Source organism: Brugia malayi, assembly GCF_000002995.4.
Source record: "Brugia malayi strain FR3 genome assembly, contig: Bm_v4_Chr3_scaffold_001, whole genome shotgun sequence".
NCBI lineage: Eukaryota > Metazoa > Nematoda > Chromadorea > Rhabditida > Onchocercidae > Brugia > Brugia malayi.
The window spans coordinates 212,045-238,667 of record NW_025062477.1 but is presented as its reverse complement, the minus strand read 5'-3'; the positions used below and the strand labels follow the sequence as shown (position 1 = coordinate 238,667).

The following is a 26,623-nucleotide window of genomic DNA, read 5'->3' as shown; positions in this document are numbered from 1 at the left end:
TGACTAGATAAGTACAGGTTTGCTTTACGTATGCGTGCGTATAGATTATGTGACCAAATATGACGCACTTCTTTGTTATGTCTATGGCATTTTTTTCCTTTTTTCTATATCGTTCGCATCAAGATAAAATATTCGTTTCTCATGTAATCATTTCGGATCGCAAGTACGATTTTTTTTTCTTCGTTTTTCTGGCTTATTAATCCAGTAAAAAAATGGAAGAGTAGTCGGTAGCATTTGATTCTCGTGGCTTTCTTGATTGAAAATTGCTCTTTCAAAATCTGCATTAGTTTCATGTTTTTTACGAATTTTCCATGTTCATTTACTTTAATAATTGTATGATGCGTTAAGATGATGTTCGGATCCATAGAATTGATTCATTACTCAATTGATTGTGCTGTATTAACAAAGGAATGATTGTTAAATCAAGATTTATTCTTGTTTTAGAATCAAACTGTGGAGTTCATATCAAAAAATTTGTCAAGGAAAAGTATTACTATGAACCTGACATCTATGTCAAAATCGATTTAGGGGTGAAAATACCCATTCAAAGAAAAACAAAGTAGCAGTTTTGTTGAGAAGATCAAATGGAATTTTATAAAATTTCTTATCTGTCAAAATGACAATCCAGTAAATAAATTTTAATTTGTTCAAAAAATTTCATTACCCAAACCCTTGCGAAAAGCAAATATGGATTAGATTTGGCTGTTTTAAACTTTTATTTACCAACTGTTACTGTAGTGGATGTTTCATCTCCGAAGTACGACTTACCGATCAAGAAAACCATTTTACTATTAGCCACATTTCAAATACTCCCATATTTTGAAAATTTGACATGCCTCTTGATAAATTAATGCAATTTGATTGTGGATTCCCTTAATCATGATCAAATTAGTCAAACTTTCCAAACCACGGGATATAACCTGATTTAGGATCTATTACTTGTTTACACTATAAGTTTTATATCTTAAGTAATTTTATAATCATTTTAGGTGAAAGTTATCTACCAACAGCTTCACTAATGGCAATAAAGAATTACTTATTGATCGTGTTAAATATCTCTAAAAAGCTGTAATTGTTTTTGATATCAGTTTTATCCTTCTTATATCCAAGGCTTCATGTATGGTGCTCATTTTAATGGACTTGATTGTTAATTCTATAAATTTCTTACTTTTCAGATTCACTGATGCTCGTTTTCTCAAGTACCCATTTTTACCCCTTGCTCATGGTACAAAAGATAAAAAAATTTAGTGGTGAACTTATATGTCAAGTACTGAAGAATATTTATTGTAACTTTTCTTTACAATTTAATCTTTCCTATTTCTGCTTCTTAGTCATGTTTTATTATTCTTTACCAGAGCACTTTAAATTTTTAAATTTTTTTTTTTTTTTTCTTCCAATTTTATGTATTAACTTATTTTACTGACATGATTACTGATTAGTTTAGATATGTTGTAATGAATTAACTAAATATGTAGGTTTGTCAAAGTATATCAGATGTTATTAAGGACAGATTCTGCTTAGAGATGCACCTTTATGGTACTAAAGCTGCAAACTACTCATTATTTATCATTTATTCTGGATGAGGTAAAGGATTCAGTTAGGTACAGAATTTGTGATGCTCTAAGTTCCAGCGACTAAAGAATCGACAACTTACTAATGGGTAAGACATTTTTTTATGGTTCTTACTGATGACACTATTAACAATTAAGGCAGGTGATTATCTGAAGGAACCTGTATTCTGCATTTCCTATATTCGATTTTACCATAGTTGGAGTTAGCATTGTGCGGATGGAATCCAGTAATTAATGAAGGCGAAATGTTGCTGAAGCTTTTTTCAAGTTTTAATATGCTGAGAAAATTTTTCTTTTGTGCTACATAATTACTGCTTTGATGTTTGACAATGCTAAGCCCATTTAACCATCATCCTTTACACTCTGAGCAATCACGAAGCATATTCTTTTGTATTATTATCCAAATAAAAATGGATATGTGTGGTGAAAACTGTAAATTGAATTCACAAATCCGATCTTTGCTAATGTTTATCTTATTTGAAAGAAATTTGTTTTCGTTGCTTCTTGAGAACATTATAATTGATTTAATAGTGTTTCACTTTTAAAGACGATGTCCGAAATAATGTTGGCTAGTAGAATATGGAAATAACGAATTATTAAGAACTATATTGATTCTTCTAGCAGCTCTTTAATAATATTGCATCTTCTATTTTTCGGGTTGTTTTCGATGAATGTTTCGCGGGATGTGCTCAGGTGTTTAGTTTATTTTGTCTTCCACAGTATCACTTTTTACAGTGATACTGTGGAAGTATACTTTGGAAGGAATGCAACTTTTTACAGTTTTGCATAAAAGTACTAGTGGTAGTATTCGTTCGCTTGTAAAGATGTCTTCAGCAACAACAATTTATGATTTCACTGTGAAAGATGCAGAAGGAAAAGATGTTTCGCTCGAAAAATACCGGTTTGTTAGTGGATTAATTTGTTCACTTTTTGAAATCCTAACTGGCAAAAATTGCTCGACACAATATTTTATTGGCTTAATGAAACAGATCTGGAATCGCTCACTTTAGATCATCTCAATATATTATCAGTGAGTCGTAGCGTATTGATCTTGTTTTTTTGAGATCGTATATTAAAATGTTATGTAATTGTTGGTAGTCAAAAATTGAATGTTGGTATTTGAAAACGAACATCAATTTAAAACTTATTTAAAAATAAGTTTCAATTGGCTATAACTGCTTTAGTTAACCTAAATTAATGGTAGCTTTACTGACAAATAGCATCGAGTGGAACAAATAAAGATTACGAGCTGGTGTACACAGTTTGGATTGGTTTACTACCTGGAAATGATATAAATGATTAAACTATCTTGATCAAGCTTGCTATTTTGAAGATTTTATGTTTCTTTCATGACTTTTATATCCGTAGTCATCTGTCGTTTTTAGTTTTGTCTTTGTCATATTATAATAGTTAATGTGGCAGAGGTAAACCAGTGGTAATTGTAAATGTCGCATCGCAATGTGGTTTGACAAATTCCAATTATACCGAGCTTAAAGAACTGATGGAACATTACAAGGATAAAGGTTTAGCAATAGCTGCATTCCCGTGCAACCAATTTGGTGGACAGGTTTGTTCTAAAAATTGTATTCGCTTCATTGATTGTTCCGCTAACATATTTCAGAGTGTTTATATGAGTAACATAAACAGTGGTTGGTGGTCATTATTTAGCTATATTCATTACATTTTCACACCATAAAGAGTAAGGAATAATTTTGACAGTCGTCGATCAAATCGTTTAATAAGCAATTTATTCTAAACTAATTTAGTCATATATCTGACAAGGCTAAAGCTGATTCATATTTAATTCATGCAGTTAGTATGCTTAATGTTAAAAGAAGAGAAAAGATGATTAGATAATTAAATTTCCGATGGTGAAAACAGAAACAGGGAAAAAAAGAGAATGCCTAAATATGCATATTTCTACATATTTGAATCATTTTGTTATTTGTAACACAGACATTACACTTCTAGAATGAATCAGATAATAAAAACAAAATTTGGGTCGCCCTTATTATTTGCATCAAATGCTGTTGCTATTCAGAGTTATTAATTTTTAATACTGCAGATCAAAACCCAAAATTAGTTGGCATTAGTATTGCTTGCCCCTTCAGAAGGATTGTAGTAATTCTTTTGAAAATTTAGGGTGTGATTTAAATTGATGAAGACGAAGTGTTGTGAAATTTTGTTGTAAAAATGAGTTGTTAAAGCAATAACATTTTTAGGAACCAAAGTGTGAATTGGAAGTGAAAAATTTTGTTGCTAATAAATTTCATTTCGAACCTGATTTATACGGTAAAATTGATGTAAATGGTAAAAATGCTGCACCATTATTCGATTTTCTGAAGCATGCCAAAGGTGGATTGTTTGGTGACAACATAAAATGGAATTTCACAAAATTTCTGATTGACCAGGAAGGACATCCGGTCAGTGCAGTAAATTTTTATTTCATTTTCTTTCGGAACAATATATAATGCTTAAAATACTGGTTCATTATTGTTTTTGGGTAAGTGAGGTAAAATGGATAAATGGGGAAATGCATTTTGATTCAATTTTGGATATTTTCAGTATACATGTTTACATTAAGGGTATTTTCATGTCCTTCAGAAGGTTCTTCTTTCGGGGGGAAATTCTTGTTTTATATGATTTGCAAATCGTTATTCTAAATATTTCAGGTGAAGCGTTATGCACCAACAACCTCACCCAAACATATGATGAAAGATATCGATGACCTCCTCAAGAACTGAAATCAGTTATCAAAATTGATTGCTCGTAATTTGATTGTAAAATGTAATTAGTTTGCATGTTGTAAAAGAGACTTGCATCGCATTTTTCCTTTTGAAGTTTTCTATTTCAGCAGTTCTAAGCTCTTTTCATCAGTTTCCTTCAAGATTATTTCTCTGCATCTATCTTTGCTCTTCCCTTCTTCACGTTTTTTCCATAAAGTTCAACTACTTTAACAATACTTTATCACCAATTAATAAGCTTTTCTCTGAATGGAAATTTTCTGGTTCATCTTGATCTGAAATACATCATCAAGTGAATTTATGGAAGTAGAAAATATTATAAAGTTGTGAATTCATACGGTTTCTGAGAAATCCGTCATGTTGGTATGCATTTCATCATAAACAGATTTAGAACTCTTTGCAACCAAGAAATAAATTTTTATAATTACACTACAAACATTTGTTAGTTTAACAAAGTCTAAAATTAGTCTAAAATTAATTTTTTCGACAACTAAACACTCTAGTTGAACTATTACATTAGCAGAAGTAATCAATGAAGTGATCAATAGTAATAGGCAGTGATCAATAGACAGTTTTGCTAACTAGACTGCAGAAAAATTCTAGATTGCGATGGAAATAAATCACTTGAATTTTCCGGTTGTATTACTACAGTCAATTTGACATTTATGAAATAGGAGGTACGATTTTACGATAAAATCACGTTAATTTAGGGCAAACATTTTTTAGAAAAGTAGTAATAAAACTGCTGGATAATGTTGGTTTGATAGTTCTCACATATGCTTTAATATATGTCACATTTATTTAATGCATGTAACTGTTATACATGTATATATTTTTTTTGTATATGTATGCCTTAATTATAGCAAAAACGCTTTACACATACATTGTTATATCTATTAATGATAGCAGCTCTTCAAAACGGAATAGGTAAATCAGAAGAGTATAATTTTCATTAAATATATGCCAGCAAATATCTTAACATTAATTTTAATTCTGGAATGTTACTAGTCTTTATTCTTAGTCGTTATTCTTACCGAGAAAATTTTCCCTCAACGACTGAGGAGGTTCAACATTAAAAATTGAAAATGCTCAGGCTCTTCCCTTCTTCATTTTCTGCGTTATATCTTCACTTAGTCGAAAAGACTGCATGTCATAGATTAATTATGCTACATGTTATAGGTTAATTAAAGGCTAATTGTGCTTACTCATTCTTGAGGTATAATAACCGTGACTCACCCGAATCAATAAATGTGATCATATTTTATGCAGCTAGGCACTGTTTATTAGGTCGCTATTTTTTAATGTACATTAGTCCATGTCCATTTTCCTTGCAAGCATCTGCCGAATATGATTCAGAATTGAAATTGCATGCTTTACGTGGTGGAAGTAGATGGTGTTTCTAAGAGTGCAGCTGTACTCTTTGAAGAAACCTACCTTTGTGGAGTTACGTAAGGTAAATAGTTCCCTTGAGTATGCAATAACCTCTTGTGATTGATGGGTACTAATCTAGTGAGCGAGGAAATACTTTGCATATATACAGTCTCCGGGATGAATTTTCGGACAACAAAGAACAGGAAAACGATACTCAGTTGATGTGCTCTACCGATAATGAGGATCGCTAAGAATAACTAAAACATGTGGTAACAATATGTGGAAAATATTTCCCAATTTCTTTCCAAGTACAATAATTTACTAAAATTGATTGCCACCATGAAGACAGAATGTTCCGTTACGACAAGTGAATAGACATAATTATTCACAAGACTATTCACGCCACTTGTAGAATGAGACTTTTCAATCAAAAATGGAAATTTATTAAAATTTAAATTAAAACATCCTCCAAATGAAATGTCTGTTCACATCGTTATATCTGAACAATCAAACTGCACAAACAATTGATACAAAAATAATAAAATTTACAAATACAATAGCCAATTACTACTTGTCACTTTTCATCGAATTGAATTGAATTGGAATATTTGTAAACTGGGGACTTTCGACAGCTTTCTTCTTAGCAGTAATTCGGAGAACACCCTGATCGGACAACTGTGATTCCAAACTGTCTTGCAATACGGTCTCTGGAATAGTGTACTTCCGGATGAAGTGTCGTTCCACGGAACCATGCTGATCATTTCGCTCCTCGTGGTGTCCTTCAACAAACAGTCTCCCATCCTGCATCTTCACCGACAATTCTTCTGGTCGGAAATGGCTTACATCCAATCGGATACCGAAGCTGTCCTTGTTATCAACAATCTGTAATACATTCTTACAGTTAGATAACCACATTCATAAGAGGGAGAGGTTATTGTTATCAGTGAGTAAGATAAAAGCACAGAAAATAGGAAACATAAACGGAAATACTGAACGCTATGCTTACCTCGCCGAACGAATTTTTACTCGTAGTGGAACACTCCCAGAATGGTTGAAGCGAGTCCTCGAAATCCTCCAATAATCGGTTCATCAGTCCACCAACGGTACGTCGTCCCTCAATCGGAAAATTGTGCCATCTTGAAAGAGATGGAAAAGCCAATAGCGCCATTTACGTCGTCGTTAGAGCGTCAAAATGTTGAAATTGAGATCGTCAAAAACCATCGCCTTTATATACCGCAAATAAAGAATATTCCACATTGTTCCGGAATATTCCACATTGCTCTCGATTATTCCATAGTGTTCTCCAACATTCCCTTCCAGTCTTTACGTATTCTCTACATCAGACTTTCCATCTCTGGCCAGGGAATGCAGAGACGCAGAACGACGAAAGCATTTCGTAAACAAAATGTTTACAGCACAGTAAATTTGCAGTAAATTTGCAAATTAACAAATTTTTCGAATGGTTTGTTGGAATACAATGAGAAAAAGAGAAAGAAAGACAAGAGTGAAATAGTGACAGTTGGATATTTGAAGCAAAGAATCGTCACAGGAAGAAATGGAAGCGAAAAAGTTGCATTTGAAATGGAAGATGAAGTTTTAATGAATCGTTCTGGTGATTTTGAAGCGTATGAAGAAGTGATTTTTAAATTGAAGTTTAAGAGAGGCGAGTAGTCAAACAAACAAATAAAGATGAATGTGACAGTAATTCAAATGATAAAATTTGCTGCAAAGTATATTTATTATAAACATTTTGTTTACGAAATGCTTTCGTCGTTCTGCGTCTCTGCATTCCCTGGCCAGAGATGGAAAGTCTGATGTAGAGAATACGTAAAGACTGGAAGGGAATGTTGGAGAACACTATGGAATAATCGAGAGCAATGTGGAATATTCCGGAACAATGTGGAATATTCTTTATTTGCGGTATATAAAGGCGATGGTTTTTGACGATCTCAATTTCAACATTTTGACGCTCTAACGACGACGTAAATGGCGCTATTGGCTTTTCCATCTCTTTCAAGATGGCACAATTTTCCGATTGAGGGACGACGTACCGTTGGTGGACTGATGAACCGATTATTGGAGGATTTCGAGGACTCGCTTCAACCATTCTGGGAGTGTTCCACTACGAGTAAAAATTCGTTCGGCGAGGTAAGCATAGCGTTCAGTATTTCCGTTTATGTTTCCTATTTTCTGTGCTTTTATCTTACTCACTGATAACAATAACCTCTCCCTCTTATGAATGTGGTTATCTAACTGTAAGAATGTATTACAGATTGTTGATAACAAGGACAGCTTCGGTATCCGATTGGATGTAAGCCATTTCCGACCAGAAGAATTGTCGGTGAAGATGCAGGATGGGAGACTGTTTGTTGAAGGACACCACGAGGAGCGAAATGATCAGCATGGTTCCGTGGAACGACACTTCATCCGGAAGTACACTATTCCAGAGACCGTATTGCAAGACAGTTTGGAATCACAGTTGTCCGATCAGGGTGTTCTCCGAATTACTGCTAAGAAGAAAGCTGTCGAAAGTCCCCAGTTTACAAATATTCCAATTCAATTCAATTCGATGAAAAGTGACAAGTAGTAATTGGCTATTGTATTTGTAAATTTTATTATTTTTGTATCAATTGTTTGTGCAGTTTGATTGTTCAGATATAACGATGTGAACAGACATTTCATTTGGAGGATGTTTTAATTTAAATTTTAATAAATTTCCATTTTTGATTGAAAAGTCTCATTCTACAAGTGGCGTGAATAGTCTTGTGAATAATTATGCCTATTCACTTGTCGTAACGGAACATTCTGTCTTCATGGTGGCAATCAATTTTAGTAAATTATTGTACTTGGAAAGAAACTGGGAAATATTTTCCACCGAAATTGGAGAAAGAAATTTAATATGATAATGATAAAAGAAAGAAAAAAAGAAATTAGTTACCACATGTTTTAGTTATTCTTAGCAATTCTCAACTGAGTACCGTTTTCTTGTTCTTTGTTGTCCGGAATCTTTTCCATACAGAGGGACAGTGTAGCTGCTTATGCATACATAGGTTTGATAATTCATTCCATCACTTATATTTCTTTCAGCTGGCGTCACTTACTGAAAATGAAAGTCAATTCATTGAAGAGTTGCAGACAACGCGGTAAATTTAACCGGTTATGCGATTCCAGAAATGAAACTTCATACAATTTCATTAAATATCGTACTGGGAAGATTTGCATTTGCGAATTTGATGACATTTGAACTAAATGAACTGAGTCATCAGTCGCAATTAATATGCATGTGAAAGTGTAGTGAATAAGGCTATCGTGAGTTCCATGTGTTGATTATGCCGAAATTGGAGGAAGAAATTTAAAATGATAATGATAAAAGAAAGGAAAAAAGAAATTAGACGCGTCGGAAAGTTTTGCGCGAAAAGAAAGTTATTGTGGCGGAAGTTTAGCAAAATGTTTTAAGAAACTTCCGCAAATAAATTTGTTTCTTTGTTATCTTTTTCAGCTGAATGATTGAAGAGATAGTTGAAGAATTCATCTATCCATCCATCCATCCATCCATCCATTCATCTGATGATGAGCAATTGGTTATGCTTATGTGATGTACGCACTGAGTGCTAACTGAGGCAAATCACTCACCGATCATCGCATTCATTCGGAACAGCCGAAGTGTGGGATCGGTATTGTGGTGAAGGAGGAAGTCGAAATGGACTAAAATGCCATATGTTACTATTACCACAACGATCAGCTGTACTCATTATCTCACCAATCGAATATCCTTTAAATTCAATACTTTTGGCCATGTTATCATCTTTTTTTTTTTTGCTTTTGTTTGATTTGTTTTCTGGGAAATTTAAAATTGAACGTAAATTTGTCTTTTTGAAGAGAAAAATTGTTGTACTTAAAACAGTAAATAATCTCTGCAATTTCAATTAACTGACATTAATAGCATCTCTCTCTCTCTCTCGTTAGGTTTCTAAGCGGAGATTATTCATACCAATTGGTACCAACTGACCTGATATTACAACGTTGCTATAATTTCCATCATTAACATTGTCCTGGATAATTTATGTTTGCAATTCATGACAAAATTTCTTCTAATTATTCATTGTTGTTATTTTCATTAGCATAGAAAAATGATTTAAGTAGTTATTGCTTTCCTAGAATAGACCATTAATTAATAGGCATAATTTAAATTTTACTGCTCCTAATTCTATTAACTTTTCTTGAATACAAACAAGAGCGAAGCTCCCGAAAGTTATGCTTGCAAAATGCAATTTAAGGAATTTCGTAGGTTTAAAATTTCAGCTTCCATTTTTTATCTCCTAATTCCCTTGATTATTTAAATTTTTTCGATACCGAAAAGAATTTGTTAATAGGGATGGTTTGTGCAAATAATACCTTTACGATGCCACTTAAAATGATAATGTAATTAGTAATTTGATACATTTTTAGCGAGCAATTATAACTTTTCTTATTTTGATCTAATTTTGATGCTTTCCAACCAAAATAATTGCAATTTTGTTCTACTCTAAATTCTGTTAAATGTTTAGTAAAATCATAAATATATAACTAGAAGCACTGAAATTTATTCTCTGTATCTCATCCCAATGATATCATCGGATCCTCAAAACGACATAAATTCTCTTCCGGAATGGGTGCAGATGAATTTATGTAAACATTATTTTGAATTATTTTTTTACTCTGTCGATGATTCGCTGCTATATTTCCTTGGTTAATCAATCTTGTCATAATTCGCTTGATTCATTGTGCAGAGTAAGTAGTATGTTTCTTGTACTGGCTGAATGTTAAGGCTCTTCTCTTCTCGAATTAGTACCATTAATCTTATTTATTGTTGCAGATAAAACTTTTTAATATCTGTTTTCAAGAGTCACATATGCAAATACGATGCACATATCCACACATACACAAACATTTACGTATACGTACACGTGTGTGTTTACTTTTGAAATATGAACTGAGCGTATGCTTCAGAAGTATGTGGTAGCAAAGCTTATTTTTCTTGCCATAATCAGATTAACATTTTTAGGTGAAATTAATATTCCTCAACAAAAGTTATCCTATTTATTCTTAATAAGCTTTTGTTTACAAATTAATTAAAAAGCAATTTTAGGACCGATAGCTAATTTCAGGATCGATAATTTTGTTTGTTCGAATTGAATTCTCGACTCAGGACATTGACCTATCTCTATTTTTATCATGCTGTCTCTTTCAATTTTTAGATCACTTTTAAATATTTCGAAAATGTCTTGCAAATGTATTGATTGAGACTTCGAAACATCACTTTCAGGATTAAGCAAATGATTCAATAGTGGCGTGGCGTTTTCTACGAGCGCAAAAACGTGATCATCTGAACGAATGACTAAATGATCTCATTTTTCTGCGAACGCAAAGATTGATCATCGAGATGAGATTTGTTGTTAATTCAACTATGTTAACAGTTGCTTTTACAATCGTTGGATGTCTTTGAGAAGAGGAAGAAAAATGAGCATCATTTTTCTTTGAAGAGATTGAATTTATAATAATCTTCCCAATGGCTATATTATTATCATTACCCGTATCTTTACTCTTTTCAACTCTGAGATTAGAAATTACTACTCGGATGGCTTTGCTAACTACGCCACAAGTTATGGATCAAAGTTCGAGCTTGATTTCCGGAAGTGACAAGCATTTTATCATACGTCTTTTGTCACAAAATCGAAATTTAACGATTTCTGAACGAAATGGAAATTTGTTCGCTGATTCTCTATTGATTGATTCACTTGATAACAACATAATTAATACGTTAAATATCAGATGTTCCAATGATATTTTGTTGAGAATCACAATGAATAATAATACATCAAGGACGATGCTATCACCTTCATTATGCCGACAAAATTCCCAATTAAGTGAGCTTTGAAATTAAAATCACAGTTCTCTTATCATCAGTGCTGATAGTAGTCAGCAAAGTGAGCCGAACAGCATATTTTTGTCGATGATTCTTGATAAATATATCATATATCAAATATATAAAGTTTCTTAGTCAGAGAAATTTTGCAAAATTATCAGATATGTTTTATTGTATTAAAAATTTTCTTGATTGACAAACATGGGATCAAAACTGGAATTATCCTTTCTTTAGCAAAAAGCAGTTTTTTATCAAGAGATAAGTTTTCTGAGAAACCTGAACACAATAAGCTTATCACAGTAGAAATCAATGGAAATAAGTAGATGATAAGACATCGCTATCCATTTCGAGGATTCTTTACCGCTACAAACTATACCTTCTGTTCAATTCAAGTTGTATTTATCGACTGCAGAGGCGATATTTTAGAGGCGCAAATTGGCGGTACAAAGGAAAATAAAGGATTGTTGTTTGATGGTTGTGTAGAGAATGTCACTATTGCTGGAGAAGTTTTATTAGATCGATGGTGCAGGTTTGTTGATTTCGTACTGCGATTGTTGACTGTAATTCAATAATAGTAATGAGATATGGATCAGATCACTACTTTGTTCATAACAACTTCTCTTATTACCGATCAAAAGGAGAGAGAGAGAGAGAGAGAGAGAGAGAGAAGGAAAAATTGATAATTAAGCATCATAATACACTCATTGAAAGGTTTATATCTCATGTAAAGTGAGAATATCAAAGTTTTTTAAGAAGAGATTAAATTCGTAAATTTGAAGGGAAATTTTAAAAGTATTTAGCTTTGATGAAACAACTCACCAGCAAAGACAGCATCAAAAAGATACAAACGAGCAATCAGATGGACCACGTCCTCCGCCACATTACGTGGGACTACAACATTTTACAGAGCCATTAGTTTTGGATGAGGGAGCAACTGCTCCGATACAAAGTTGGAATATTTATGCTTTTTCAAGACATCATTACAGGAACATTTCTAAAGAGGACATATTGTTCAGGTAATAATATTTTGACAGTAAGGAAAAAGGATCAATCAGAAGCAAAAGAGGAAAAATAAAAGTGCTCTGCAGTATTATACACAAAACTTTAGCTTTTTGATACTTATTGACCACATTCACTTGGACATTTCAGTTCAGTTTTTTTTTATTATATTTTAAATTTAATTCACTTATTCAATTGTATTTTTATAGTAGTCCATAGTTCTTATAAGTAGTCTTCTTGCTTATTTATTTTTCACTTAACTGTTTACTGATTCATTGTCACATTGTCACATGTTGTCGTTTTAGATTGCTGGAACCACCACAACACGGTCAATTACTAAAGTATGGCCAACCAATAAACCAATTTGCTAGCAGTGATATTTTAGCCAATAAAATATTTTATAAGCACGATGATAGTGAAACAACTATTGATAACATTGGTTTAGAGGTACTATGACACATTTTGATACCTAAAACAAATACTACCTTGCCAGAATACCTATCGTTTGTTTTTTTTTTTTTTTTTTTTCTTCTCTCTCTGAGGAAAATCTGGTAAATGCTTTGATATTTAAAAAAGTTATTGGGATATTTGCTCCATTCCACTACTTACAAATTTGGATTTTAGACTGCAATAATTTCACGAGAAGTGGTGACACCAAAACGGAACATGATTTACAATATACCAATACGAATCAATCCTGTGAATGATCCACCGGAACTGAAATCGGGAACTGATTCAGAAATGTTATGGATAACTGGTGACTCAAAGTACGATTCTAAAAAAAACTTTTTTAATTTTTTTTTTTGTCATTCATTTAAGGAAGTTCACATTTTCAATGAGTAATGGTAACAATTTTTATAAAAATTTGTGATAAAATGTATTTATTTCAATTATTTTATTTTAAACATTTTTTTTTTCAATTATTTCACTAATTTATGAATGCGTAAATTTGAAAAAAAAAAAGAACGAAAAAAAGATTTAAACGATAGCGTAAAAGCGTTAATGGTAGGACAGAAGGAGAAAATGTTGAAATTTACAAGTGAGGGAACTGCTAAAGAAATTAAAAATGTAACTTAAGGAATTGTTTTTAGTTTCTGATATTTTTGGTTGACAGAATGTGACAGAGCATTCTCTTGCATCATAAAGTCTGTAAGAAATTTCACAAATTGAAGCTGCCAACTATATAAATTCTTACTGCTTATTGTAAAGGGAAATTTCTGTAATGGACATATTTCAAGACTTACGTTGGATAGCCGAGCAATAAACTTGTGGGATGCGGATAGCGATCCGGAAACGGTGTATGTCTCTGTTATTGCTGCAAATGGAGTTCGGCTGGAAGATTCGGAAAGCAAGGAAATTCAAAAATTTACTCAGCGCGACTTTTTAAATAACGATGTAAGTTAAGTTAATAGTTCTATTGAAATATTTCAAATTTCTAACAAAATCATTGGGAAAACAAAGAGAAAATTGCAATTGTTCTATCTTCTGAACAAATTTAATTTTATTAAGGTTTGTCATAAGATAGCCATCTGTCTGAGTCTGAATTAACTCTATTGAGTTCCTTTTTCAGGTTCATGCTATTCTTACAGGTAAGGTAAGTGAAGGTACGTTGAAACTAATTGCTAGTGATGGTGAACGACAATCTGATGCACTCCAGTTGACAATACATTTTGCTCCGATTGAGATACAGCTGAAGGCTAACACAGGTACTTATATTATGGTTGCAAATAAACTGTGAATTGACAGAATTGGTCAGTAAATAAAAATAGAAAAATAATTTGGCAAGTAAACGATAAATAATGAAATAACAATTTTATTGTTAAGGAAATGACTGACTGAGCATCGAGTAAACAAATACACAAACACTAAGCTGTAATAACAAAACAGTGAATTGACAGAATTGGTCAGTAAATAAAAATAGAAAAAAAAAAACAAATAAACGAAAAGTAATGGCAGAAACAATCGTTTCGAGTAAACAAATACACAAACATTAAGCTGTAAATAACAAAACAGTGAATCATCAAATAGCAATTACAGGCCTTAAAGTGATCCATCAAACGGCAGCCATTATCTCATCAGCAAATTTATCATTCACAACAAATCTTCCTGGAATTTCAATTAAGTATACCATTGTTGACCAGCCAGAATATGGTGTTGTACAGTGTCGCCATGGTTTGGGACAGTTTGAAATTTGTTCAACATTTAGCCAAAACGATATCGACAGTTCACGTGTACAGTATAAACATTCCAGTGCTATGAATCCAATGCTTGATACTTTTAGCTTTCAGGTATTCATAAAAAATGCAATGAATACATGAGATTTTGTTGGATGTAAAGATGAATTTAATTTTGAAATTTTCTTAACTCTATAAAATATTCTTCCTTTCTATTCACATACATACTCAAGTTATATCACATTATAATCATTTAGATTCGAGTTGATACTACGACATCAATGATACACGTTTTTCGTATAACTTTTATTACGGTTCACGTTAAAATTTTTAATCGTATTCCATGTTTACTAAATAACACTGATAATTTGGTGTTGAAACGAGAAAATTTATTTGGTTGGACATTTCCCAAAAGTTTTCCAACCAATCAACTCGTTTATCATATCATTGAGCCACCAAAATTTGGTACTTTATTGCGTCGAGTTGAGAAAAATCGCAATCGACGAATTGGTGTTTCATCAAATTTCACTCAAAAGGTACTTACTGCATAATATATGCAAATTTTTGTATAAAAAGAGTAGTACACTTCGATGCTATTTCCTTCATTTCCTTTTGTTCCATTATAGGTAATCCAAGAAAGTATGTTTGGCATCAAAAAATATTGCAAATTATTCTGCTAATTAAATTAGTTCAATTATTTCTAGGTCATTTAAGATTTGAGTTTGAAATTCTCATCATTCTCGTCTCTTTACTTATTACTACTTTACTTATGATGATACTCTTCTTGTCTTACAGTTCATAACTCATTTTGTGTGTGTTTATTTTCTTTGAAAGAAATTATTTTATACCCATTCACTCTGAGGCAAATGTACCTCATTACTTTAGCAGCTAAATTTAAAAATTTGGGATAGCTATTTTAAAAATTTTAATATCAAATTTATTCGAAATTAGAATTGCTGAATGAAAAAAAGTAGTAGTAGCAACAGCAGTATCTCTAATTATCGATGGATTAGATCAAATATGAATACCTCAAAATATTTATGCTTCAGCGAATTTTCATTGCAGCACATTGACGATGGTGAAATTACCTATAAAATGCATTTTGTGCAGTATTCCATTGTCAACGATTTCTTCACTTTCCGATTAATCACGCCATCGGTCACATCAGAAGAAGTACTTTTCGAGATAACATTTATTCCAGGACGTGGTTCTGTACAACTCATTAATCGAACTGTTATTGTTGAAGAGGGTGGCATGCAAAAGGTTAATTTTTAAAGTTAAATTTACAGGCAAATACTTTCATATTTCGTTGCAATTTTAAATAATTGGAAGTCGTTTTTGCATTTAAATTAGATTTTTTAACTCTGTATTTTTTCCAAATGATAAACAAATTAATTTTTAGTTGATTGGTTATCATCAGTGTTTAACTGATTCTGATTACAATTTTTCGAATCCAATTCAAATCAAAACTTAAATTGTAATTTTTGATATGTGATTGATTTATCTAATTCATAGAATGAATAAGGTTTTATGCTGAATTCAGAAATTGTAGAGTTGTACGTCCTGTATTACAGATAAGCAATGAGTCACTATCATTACGAACTCCTGATAGCAGTCGTTTTGTGTTTATCATAGGTAATGCACCGGTCTACGGTAATATACTGTTAAAGCGAGCAACCGGTGAGCAACTCCGGCTGATCGATGGAGATAATTTCACCACTTCGGATGTTAACAGTGGAAAGTAAGTGAATTCAGTTGTCGCACTAACTAAATCAAGTCTTTTTCAAACTCCTCGAGAATGTGCTAGCTTTTAACTGAATAAAATCAAAAATTTGAAAAGTTAAGGAATTCTTATCAGAGATATGGTAAGTATGCGTATGCGTTTCATAAGGTTAAGCGGAATAAACCAAATGTTCAGTGTTTTCTATCAACATATGGATGGTGAGAATCGCATTGATCAAGTATTCCTCTTGGCCGAGAGTATTTATGAACGTACAAGTCGAGTACCATTTTGGCTAACAATTAGACTGATCTTGAAGAATGATAATGTTCCAAGGTTGATTGGCAATAATATCATACAGGTATGTCAAACTATATCGTTCTTAACAAATTTTTCTTTTCACTCTTTTCTGTTTAGTCATAGATGAATGATCATGGATTCCTGACGAGATAAGAAGTCCCAAATTTGTACTATTTAACACCCCACAGCCATCCTTATGAATTGTCATCAGTTTTTAAGATGCTCTTATTAAATCTCTCATTTCGAGAATTTAATACATCGCTTAATTAAGACAACTAATCATATAAAGTAAACTTTGTATTCGATTAGTAGAAAAGTTTCAGATCACAGAACGCGGCGATCGTACATTATATCCATCATTGCTACCTTGGGTAGATGACGATATCGATGCACAACCCTTGCAGTTTACTTTTCATGACAATTTTCGACACGCTGCTATTTTGTCCAGTTTTCCGCCATTTGCACCACTGCACAGTTTCACTCAACGACAAATGCAAAACAGTGAAGTGCTAATAAGACACTTCGGATATAGCAAAAATTTTAAAATGAAGTAAGTGTTGATGCTAAGGCACATTTGTAATTTGTTAGAGAGAGGAGGAATGGAAGATCGAATCTGATCGAATCCGAGTGGAATAACGGATGATGCATTATAGTTACACCGTATCGGATGGAGTGCATCAGGTAGCCTCAGTATTAGTAATCACCGCATCGCAACCTTTCATAAGGATTCAGAATAGCAACATTACAATTTCGATCACTAATGTAACAACTGCAGCAGCAACTGCAATCTTTGTGCCATTAACGAACCGTAATCTTTCCGCTGTAACTAACGTTGATGCAAAAAAATCTGACATTTGGTTTAAAGTTACAACCGGAAATTGGATCTTTATCAGTAATTCTATCAAGAAACTGGTAAAGAGTTTCACACAACAGGTAAGCCCCGGAATTTTCAATGAGTTAAGCAAGAGGAATTTTCAACAAGTTAAACAATTAGGATTAATTAATTAATTAATTAATGAAATGAACGGATATGTAAATAAATGCAAATACAAAATGATATACAAAAAGAATGGAAAAAAGTAATTCGTTATCCTTTTTGTTTTATAGGATATCGATGATGGTCTAATACAGTACCGTATCACTGTTCCATCAATCAATAATGATCAACATGAACAAGCAATCACTGCTACAGTTGCAAATCTAACAGTCACAAAAACTTTCAAAGTTTTCAAAATTCATCTGGATGATAGTGAAAGGGATCATTTGGAAATGCGCACTTTGACCTCATTGGTTGTTCCGTTTTCATCAATTTCGCAAATTGACAAAAGTGTTCTACTAGCGACAGCTTCGCATAAACATCCAAGCGAAATCGTTTTTGATGTCATCCGGCAGCCGATGCATGGTTCACTAATATTGGAATCGTTGAGAGGTATAAGGTCGTCAAGATTCTCAATTTTACACTAATATGCAAATGTAAGGTCAACCAGTACCGTATCCTTCGCTTCCGATTATTGCTGTATTCCTTGAATGAATCAGACTTCATAATAAAACTTTTACAAGAAGTTACATACTTAAAAAGGCTTAAAGAGGTAACAAAAACGCCACTCTTTCAGCAATTAATAACGGACGTACCGTAATGCCAAGTAATTTCTTCGTTTCACGTTTTACGCAAGCGCATGTAAATGCCGGCCAAATACAATATTTACATAATGGTATATTGTCATCACGTGATTCTGTTGTTTTCAACGTTTCGATTGGAAAACAAATGATTGGACCATATACGTTGTTTATTAATGTCGTAGATGACAGGGTAATATATGAACTTAAAGTTCTTTTTTTTTTTTGTCTATCATACTAATTAAATTACTAATTAAATATTTCGATGAAACAATCGTAATATTAATTTTTACTTATGGTATTATTAATATGTCAAATTTTTTGATTTTTAGATTGAATTATCTGTATCAAACATCACAGTTATATCCGGATCTAACAAAACAATAAACAGTGATGTCATACATGCAACAGCTGGCAATGAACGTGACATAGAATTTCGGATTTTGTCGGATCCTGAATTCGGATGGCTTGTTCGTGATGCTTCCAATTTAACTAATATCAGTACTATTAGACAGTTCAGTGTTCAAGAACTCAGTGATCATCGGATCCATTACATAAGTAATCCGACTAGTCGAGAGCTAAGAGACACGTTTACGGTAGCAGCATGTACCATCGATACACAACAATGCACCTTACCAAAACAGGTAACTGTTTTGGTAAGGCATCATAATTTATATGGTAAACTTTTTGTTATAAAATTGGTAGGTATCCAATACATAGTTGGTATATCCTTGCAGTCAGTTCAAATTTAACCTCTAGAAGATAAAAGGTTATATTGTAGAACCGGAATTGCTGCGTAACGAAATAATGAAAATATGGAATATGCGTAAGACACCGATTACCAAACAGCACTTATTTTCACAGGTTTAATTTTTTTTTTTTTCTGAATTTTATTTGGTATCTTTCAAAATTTCCATAATACGACTGAAATAAATACTTAGTTGAAGTAGGTAAAAGATGAATTATTGTATGAGCTAAATGATGAAATTAAGGATGACGATACACCTACCGAGCAAATACGGTACCTTATCAATCAACCGCTGAATGGATATGTTGCTCGTGCGAATAATCCTTCAAAAGCTATTACAAATTTTTCACAAGCCGAAATTAACAAATTAGAAATAATCTTTGTAAAAAATGAAGGTGTAATTTTTAAAGCAGTTTTTTTTAGCTTTACTCTGTGATCCCTTCACAAACTGTTTAAAATACAAATTTAATAATTGACTAAAATAAACTCGAATTTTTTAATTACTTTCAGATACTGCAACAGCTGGTGGCTTTTCCTTTCTCGTAAGCGACGGTCTTCATCAAATTGGTCCTGAATGGTTTACAATTGAAAGCTTGCAAGGAATTAAAATCACGATGGACGCAAATGGTCCTCTTGTAGTGCCACCGGGAAAATTTCCTGCTGTTATCGGATCTGATTTATTGAAAGTTCATATTTCGGATGTATGTTTATCAGAATTTTCAAAGTATAGTTTTACTGTAAGCTACTGGATTAGAAATGCTAGAAGAACTCACAAGAATGTTGAGGCTGTACAAATTAGCTACTTACCATATTTTTCTCGATATATCGAATTCCATTGATGATAGTTGCAGGTGGATCCAAGTAAAATTGTATATAAGCTGACGAAAATCCCACGATATGGAAATTTGCTGCTTTCGGGAGTACTTACTGAGCAGTTCACGCAAGAAGATATCAATGAGGGTCGATTAACCTACAAAGTAGATAATGATTTTTTAGATGAATGGACTAAAAAAGATCTGTTTCTGTTCAAAGTTTTGCTAAATAACTCAACGGATAATTCAGCGATTGATGAAAATCGTTTCAAAATTTCAATTACTTACGCGGCTTTACCGTCACATCGCTTACATGAATTCATTCAGCTTCATAGTGTTGTTGTTTCACGTGGTACGTTCAAACATTTTAATGTTTTCAATGAGTAATTAACGGTCAGAGACAAATAATCTCTATCAGTTAATTGCATGCAAATTAAACTATGGAGAGAGAGAGAGGGAGAGAGAGAGAGAGAGGGAAAGAGAAAAAGATGTGATGATAATATCAACAAATACAAAATATAATAAAAATTATAAAATTGTGAGAAAAGTGAAAGTGAAGATATGGGAAGTAAAATGAAGAGTAAAAACTCAAAAGACATTACTTTAGGTGGAAGCGTAGCAATCAATGAATCTCACGTCAACTTAGATGTTATACGTAAAAACTTTCGTGAGGAACTTCTGGTAGATTTTTCGCGAAAGCCACGACATGGTCAATTGGATGTATTAAATAGCATTATTAAGCATACTACTCTGGTGAAACTTTTTGATCTGTTAACCGGAAGATCATTGATTTACCGACACCAAAAGGAAGCATTGTTGCGGGATGAAATTTTGTTTTACATTTTGCCTAAAAATGACGCTAACCGTCATCGAACGAATCGTTTGCGCATAATACTACCGGTGATAGTGTTACCACAAAAGGATCCATTCGTAAAGGTTACCGGTTTTTAAAATCAGTTTTAATCTTACTTTTCTTTTATTTGTCAACAGTGAATTTTATTTATCGGTTACGCGCATTCCTTTCAATTCTTTTCATGCTTTACTTACAGATTAAAGAATTTCCGGATCGAATTAAGCTAATCACTGGGGGCAATTATTCTCTGTCATCGGAGATATTTCAAGCTGTACATCCAGTAATCAAGCCAAGTGATTTGGAATATCGATTGCTCCAGGTATGATTTATCATTCTTTCAGAAATTTCTTTTTTCTTTTTGTTACTTCTATTGATTCGATAAAGTATTTTCTCTACCTGAATTTGATTTTTTTTCAGTGAAAAATGAAGTTTCAGGCAGGAAGTAATGGAGTGAAATTTTTGATGAAAAGTGGTATGACAGAATTGTTTACCCAAGATGACGTAAACAAAGGTAAAGTTGGACTTTTTCATCAACAACAGCACAATGTTCATGGTGACATCGATGTAGTCGTCTTTCAGGTTATTTTAAATCTTATTTGTATCTTCTTGTTAGTCATTTTAAATTTTGCGAGGGTATTGATGAAATTATCAAAAGTTTTATTACTTTTTTAACATTTTATCATTCATTCAGTTCACTTTTGGGTCAATATTTTATTATTTTAAAATAACCAGTAGAGACAATTGGCCCAAAAGATAATGCCGAAATAGAACAGAAATCCTTTTACATCAAAGCATAAAGGTTGGACCAAACCAAACAAAGCAGAAAAAATTTATAAGCTAGATAAATCTAACCTGAATTGAGTTTTAAACTTCGAAAACAAACTTTATTACTTATTCTACTAGCATAGTTTTTATCAGTTATTGTTAAAAAGATTTTCTTATTTTCATCATTTTTGTCTTTAAAATAATTAAATTATTTTGGGTTGCCAGTCATATAAGAGCACTTATTATTGATATATTGCCATTATCATTATCGCTCGAAAACCATTCCGATGTCGAATATATTCAAGGAAAAACTTATGTACTTTTGAACAGGTAACATTTGAAGGGATTGGTTGATATTGCAGGCAACTAAACTTTTTTGAATGTGATTTTAGGTAAACGATAAAGCTAATGATTAATTAATACTATTTTGGTGAGCAAATAAGAATAGTTAAATATTATTTGTTTAGGAAATGTATCAGAAGGATATTAAAAAGAAAGTAACTAAATTTTGATAAAAACAGTCAGTTTTTACATAAATTATACTACTAGAATCATCCGTCTAAGCGATTTAAAAAGTAGTTCGTCCTACAAAGGAGCAAATGAAGCATTCACCGAAGACATACAATAAAATTTAATGTGACAGTACTGTACTGACTATAATTATAATTAAAATTTAATTTCTGACAGAACTCATTTCGGTGCTAAGTCAAACGGTGATCGATCCAAAATTGTATACAAAATAACGAAGTTACCCGAGAATGGCACATTGTATTGGGTAGCAGGAGAGAAGGAAGCAAACACGTTCACGCAGTTGGATATTGATGAGGAACGTGTACTTTACGCACAACTTAATATGCAAGCCTTCCAGGTGGTATACTTAAGTGAATTATATAAGTTAAGGAAATAATTTAAAGTTATGTAATGCATTACTTTATACAAAAGTATTTCTTATCTAAAAGATCAAAACTGAAACTATTTGCTGAATTAAAAAGTCTGTAAATTTTTCGTCTATTACTTGAATTAGTTTTTTTTTTTTGAATTAAACAATCAGTTCAATTTAGTAGTACTGTTGTAATAATTAATTAATTTAGATGGCTAAGATGATTTGAGTTGAAAAAATACTTCAGGATCGATTCGAATTTAAGGTTGAAAATGAATTAAATGAAACAGTTCAGAGTATTTCGTATGTGCGTGTACTTCCGGTGCTAAATCCACGAATTCTTATTGCTGATAGCAGTTCAGTAGCGCTTATTACTGGCGCACATTTGAATGCTTCCATTTTGCAGGTAATATATTTAAATGGAAGAATATATATTTGTCAAAAATTCAACTAAATTACTGTATTTTAAATTTCAAGTTTAAATTTAAATATAAATAAATTCGCGATTTACAGTATTTAACTCCACGTTTCTTCGTCACTAAATCACCACGTTTTGGACGTTTTGTGTTAAATTCAAATGTGAGCCAGTACGTGGAATTTTTCACTTACAATGATATCATAAATAACGGCTTATTTTACGTACCCAATCAAACTGATGTTATGGTACTCGATTTTGCAGAATTAGAATTAAATGCCGATGAGATTCAACCTGCTAGATTCAGGTTTACTTGAACTATTAATTCTGAAATTTCATAAATTTTTGATAATTTCGAGAAAATATTTGATCTGTCCACTACTTTCTATGTTTATCGAATTCTGATAGAAGTTGAAACAATTATTTTGAGAAATTTGTTTCTGATTTTTTTTTTTTTTTTTCGCAATTTGATATTTGATTCAAATAGTACACTGTAAGCTCTTTCCAGATTTGAAATTGAAATTCATCCATCTACTATAATGAACTACATCCCTTCAACTGATAGTACCACGAATCACTCGATACCACCTGACTTATCTCACTCAGCTATGGTACCAGTCAATAAAATGATAAATTACTATGTACTAATCATTCTGTTTGCACTTACTGTTGCCGTAATCATAACTGTCATCATATTCCGGCGACATTCAAGCAATCGAAAGCAACTGCGAGTGGTTAAGGCACAGAAAAGACGCGAATTAGATGTAAAAGCAAAAGCAGACCTTCAAAAGCAGCCTGATTTGTTGAGTACCACGGTACGTACACTGGAATCTTAATTAAAATTTGGTACTTTCAAGTACAATTTCCAAGTTAAACACTTAATGAGTTAGATAAGTATTTCCTCATTAAATTAATGAATATTTATTAAAAAATTAATAACTGTTTCCTTGACTTGTTATCATCTCAAGTTAAAAGAATCAATGCATTAAATTAATCAAAACATTCAGTATGTGAATTCAAATTGATTTGCAAATTATCCTTTTCCTTATGTACAAAGCATTATTCATGCAGTTGCATTCATATTAATTAATTAATTTTTAAAACATGCATTATTGATTAGTATTCTATGCTAGGAATTATCAACCAAAGAAACAAAGATCATTACTGAGGGAAGGTAACGGATCAACTGATTCTACTTGTCGAGAACCTGTAGGGATTTGGGTAATCACACTGATTCTACTTGTCGAGAACCTGTAGGGATTTCTTGGGTAATCACAATGAATCTACTTGTCGAGAACCTATAGAGATCTGTTGACGAATCACACTGATTCTACCTGTCGAGAACCTGTAGGGATTTCTTGGGTAATCACAATGAATCTACTTGTCGAGAACCTATAGAGATCTGTTGACGAATCACACTGATTCTACCTGTCGAGAACCTGTAGGGATTTGTTGGAGAACTTTCCTCGGTGACAGTTTGCAGTTTGCGATGGAATCTGTTATTCTTTCAATGAAAGGAAGTAAGTAGTGAAACTGTCGCCAAAAGATGACAATACACACTTATAGTGAGTGAGCTTGGCTTATAACAGATTGATTGATTGTAGTGGGTAAAACTGTCACCGTCGAATGACCCTTTCGCTTTATATGACACTGTCAGATTGGGATGACCTCAACAATATTCTGAGAGTGCAAGTAGATTTAGTTCAGAACAAAGGAGATTAGTTGATATGACTTTTTAATAGTTGAAAGTCTAAAAGAGCGTAGCACTAAATTTAGGAGTGATTTTTAAACAATGTAAACGTTGTTTGTTAAACTGTGACATCATTCTAGACAAGACAGATAAACTCGAGAATGAGTGTTGCATCAATGATCTGCCCAAGGAATATTCAAATAGGGCAAATCCTTAGTCATATGAATTTAATACAAATTTATTTCAACATACAATCGATTTTTTTTGATAAGTTAAGTATTGAAATGTGAAATTTTTAAAAATTTGTTTTGAATTTTTCTCGAACTTTGCAATTATTATGCACCAACTTAACTAATTTGATCAGTTAACATAGTCCTTTTTCATAATTTCACAAAATCTTTTATAGGTTTACGCTACGATCGGACGTAGCCGTCGCGAGCTGTCCGAGAAACGACCTGAGCGTCCGTTACAAACATTTGATGGTTCAAAACAACGTACATCTTTGACTCCAACACCGATATCTCAGCGAACTCAGTCCAGACCACTCTCCGGTGAACTGATGGATTACCGGGAGTTAAATATCCGGAACACTCCAGAACTGAATAGGTCTAGGCCGGATCGATATCAGTCAACAAGGTTGAAAGACAATCAATATTGGGTATAACTGACAATTACCTAATTCTTCACTTCTCCATTATATATCGTTGTGTGTGCATTTATCATTGAATATTCCTAATTTACATACTAAAAATTCAAGGGCTCTAATTAGTTTGTTTCACTGCAAATCCAAGGAGTTTTCCGGATTCTGCTAAAAACGAAAATCTTAACATTCCGTTTCCTTTTTCTTCGATAGTTTCATCACAATAAGCAGCGCTGATAATTCTGCTGATAATTTCTCCTAGATCAACTTTCAGAATTTGCAAGTCAAATCTCTGAGATAACTTTTAATCTTTAAAATTATGTTTTAATAAAATTTTCAAATTCCAGTGGTTAGTTTCATGTCTCCTTAGAAATGCACTAATTGAGAAAAATTAATTCTATCTTATTTTTAAATTTTTATGGATTTTAGATTTATTAAGGTTGATTTTGGCAGGAAAAGTTATAATTGGAAGTAACGAAACTAAGCATAGTGGGTTTAACGAACTCAAATTAGGTTTTGAAATGAAAATATGTTAAGTCAGTTTCTGTTATCAGTATTCTCTGAAACTGATTTCAACAAATTTTCGAATTATTTAAGACAAAAATTTTCTTTCAAAGGTTGAAAATCTGAGAAAGAAAAATATTTTTTATATCAAAATTTGAAACTTTCATCATTCAATGAGTGTTGTTTTGACAATCAAAATTGCCTCAATTTTTGTAATGAAAGTACCATTGCTACTGATCGATTACTAGGCTAAGTATTGTTTTTACTCTTCTGATCAAAGATTCTTTTGTCTTCAGATATGATCAAATTTTTTTGAAGAAAATTAACTTAAATATTTCCGATGATAAACTTCTTATGTTAAATGTACAGGAAGAAACAAATATCATTCAATTGCTGTATCTAAGAATCAATCTAGTTCACACTATTGTTGTCACCTAACAGGTTTAAAATTTAACCTTTTGCATCTTCGAGAAGGTTAATTTAACCTTTTGCGTCTTCGAGAATTATTTTACTGCAAAACAAAACTTTCCTCTTCTGCAGCAGTAATGGCAGTTCATTCTTAGAAGATAATCTGCTCCGAGGCTATCATTGCTTGTCGAAGGACAAAGATAGATTTCGTAGGATTTAATTTTCTCGTCGAAGAAATGTGTCTGTTCTAAAATAATAGAGCCAATCAAAATTCATCACATTAATTCACAAAAAAATTAGCCTCCAACTGTATATCCATTCCCTAACTCCCAAAATGTTCATGTCATAAGGATGAAAGTAAGTTTACATCGAAATGAACTTTGAACTGGTCAACTTAGAGGTCAAAGATTTAGAATGTTACGGAAATTTCTTATTCGGCAAAATATATATGCCAAAGAAATCAATTAGCATAGAATTGCAATCAAAAAAAAAATCCGTTTTGCTCGT

General features: G+C 32.4%; 4 protein-coding genes across 6 annotated transcripts; 3 read left to right on the top strand and 1 right to left on the bottom strand.

The window, feature by feature from the left end:
- Positions 1-2,335: 2,335 nt before the first annotated feature.
- Bm5237 lies at positions 2,336-4,315 on the top strand (the record flags this gene model as incomplete). Of its 2 annotated transcripts, none has more annotated exons than XM_001897482.2 (4): positions 2,336-2,472; positions 2,994-3,138; positions 3,794-3,994; positions 4,244-4,315. In XM_001897482.2, the coding sequence occupies 4 exons, from the start codon at positions 2,336-2,338 to the stop codon at positions 4,313-4,315; spliced, it is 555 nt and encodes a 184-aa protein (XP_001897517.2). The 2 variants fall into 2 exon arrangements, with proteins under 2 accessions (XP_001897517.2, XP_042935501.1); XM_043079567.1 differs by having other exon boundaries at positions 2,396-2,472.
- Positions 4,316-6,253: 1,938 nt separating this feature from the next.
- Positions 6,254-6,854, bottom strand: Bm6590 (Hsp20/alpha crystallin family protein; the record flags this gene model as incomplete). The annotated part of the gene is made up of 2 exons (XM_001897481.1): positions 6,254-6,568; positions 6,693-6,854. The coding sequence occupies 2 exons, from the start codon at positions 6,852-6,854 to the stop codon at positions 6,254-6,256; spliced, it is 477 nt and encodes a 158-aa protein (XP_001897516.1).
- Positions 6,855-7,672: 818 nt separating this feature from the next.
- On the top strand, positions 7,673-8,273 carry Bm6045 (Hsp20/alpha crystallin family protein; the record flags this gene model as incomplete). Of its 2 annotated transcripts, none has more annotated exons than XM_043079565.1 (2): positions 7,673-7,834; positions 7,959-8,273. In XM_043079565.1, the coding sequence occupies 2 exons, from the start codon at positions 7,673-7,675 to the stop codon at positions 8,271-8,273; spliced, it is 477 nt and encodes a 158-aa protein (XP_042935499.1). The 2 variants fall into 2 exon arrangements, with proteins under 2 accessions (XP_042935499.1, XP_042935500.1); XM_043079566.1 differs by having other exon boundaries at positions 7,751-7,834.
- A 3,255-nt stretch (positions 8,274-11,528) lies between these two features.
- Bm11257 (Fras1 protein, putative) lies at positions 11,529-25,679 on the top strand (the record flags this gene model as incomplete). The annotated part of the gene is made up of 31 exons (XM_043079564.1): positions 11,529-11,592; positions 12,018-12,120; positions 12,392-12,607; positions 12,896-13,037; positions 13,215-13,357; positions 13,829-13,985; positions 14,161-14,296; positions 14,628-14,878; positions 15,022-15,300; positions 15,830-16,027; positions 16,339-16,505; positions 16,683-16,845; positions 17,108-17,334; positions 17,438-17,717; positions 17,892-18,213; positions 18,398-18,594; positions 18,734-19,045; positions 19,161-19,265; positions 19,394-19,544; positions 19,660-19,850; positions 20,001-20,313; positions 20,569-20,897; positions 21,011-21,133; positions 21,250-21,422; positions 21,805-21,909; positions 22,267-22,447; positions 22,707-22,865; positions 22,973-23,181; positions 23,383-23,689; positions 24,971-25,200; positions 25,634-25,679. The coding sequence occupies 31 exons, from the start codon at positions 11,529-11,531 to the stop codon at positions 25,677-25,679; spliced, it is 5,979 nt and encodes a 1,992-aa protein (XP_042935498.1).
- Between the last annotated feature and the right edge of the window lie 944 nt (positions 25,680-26,623).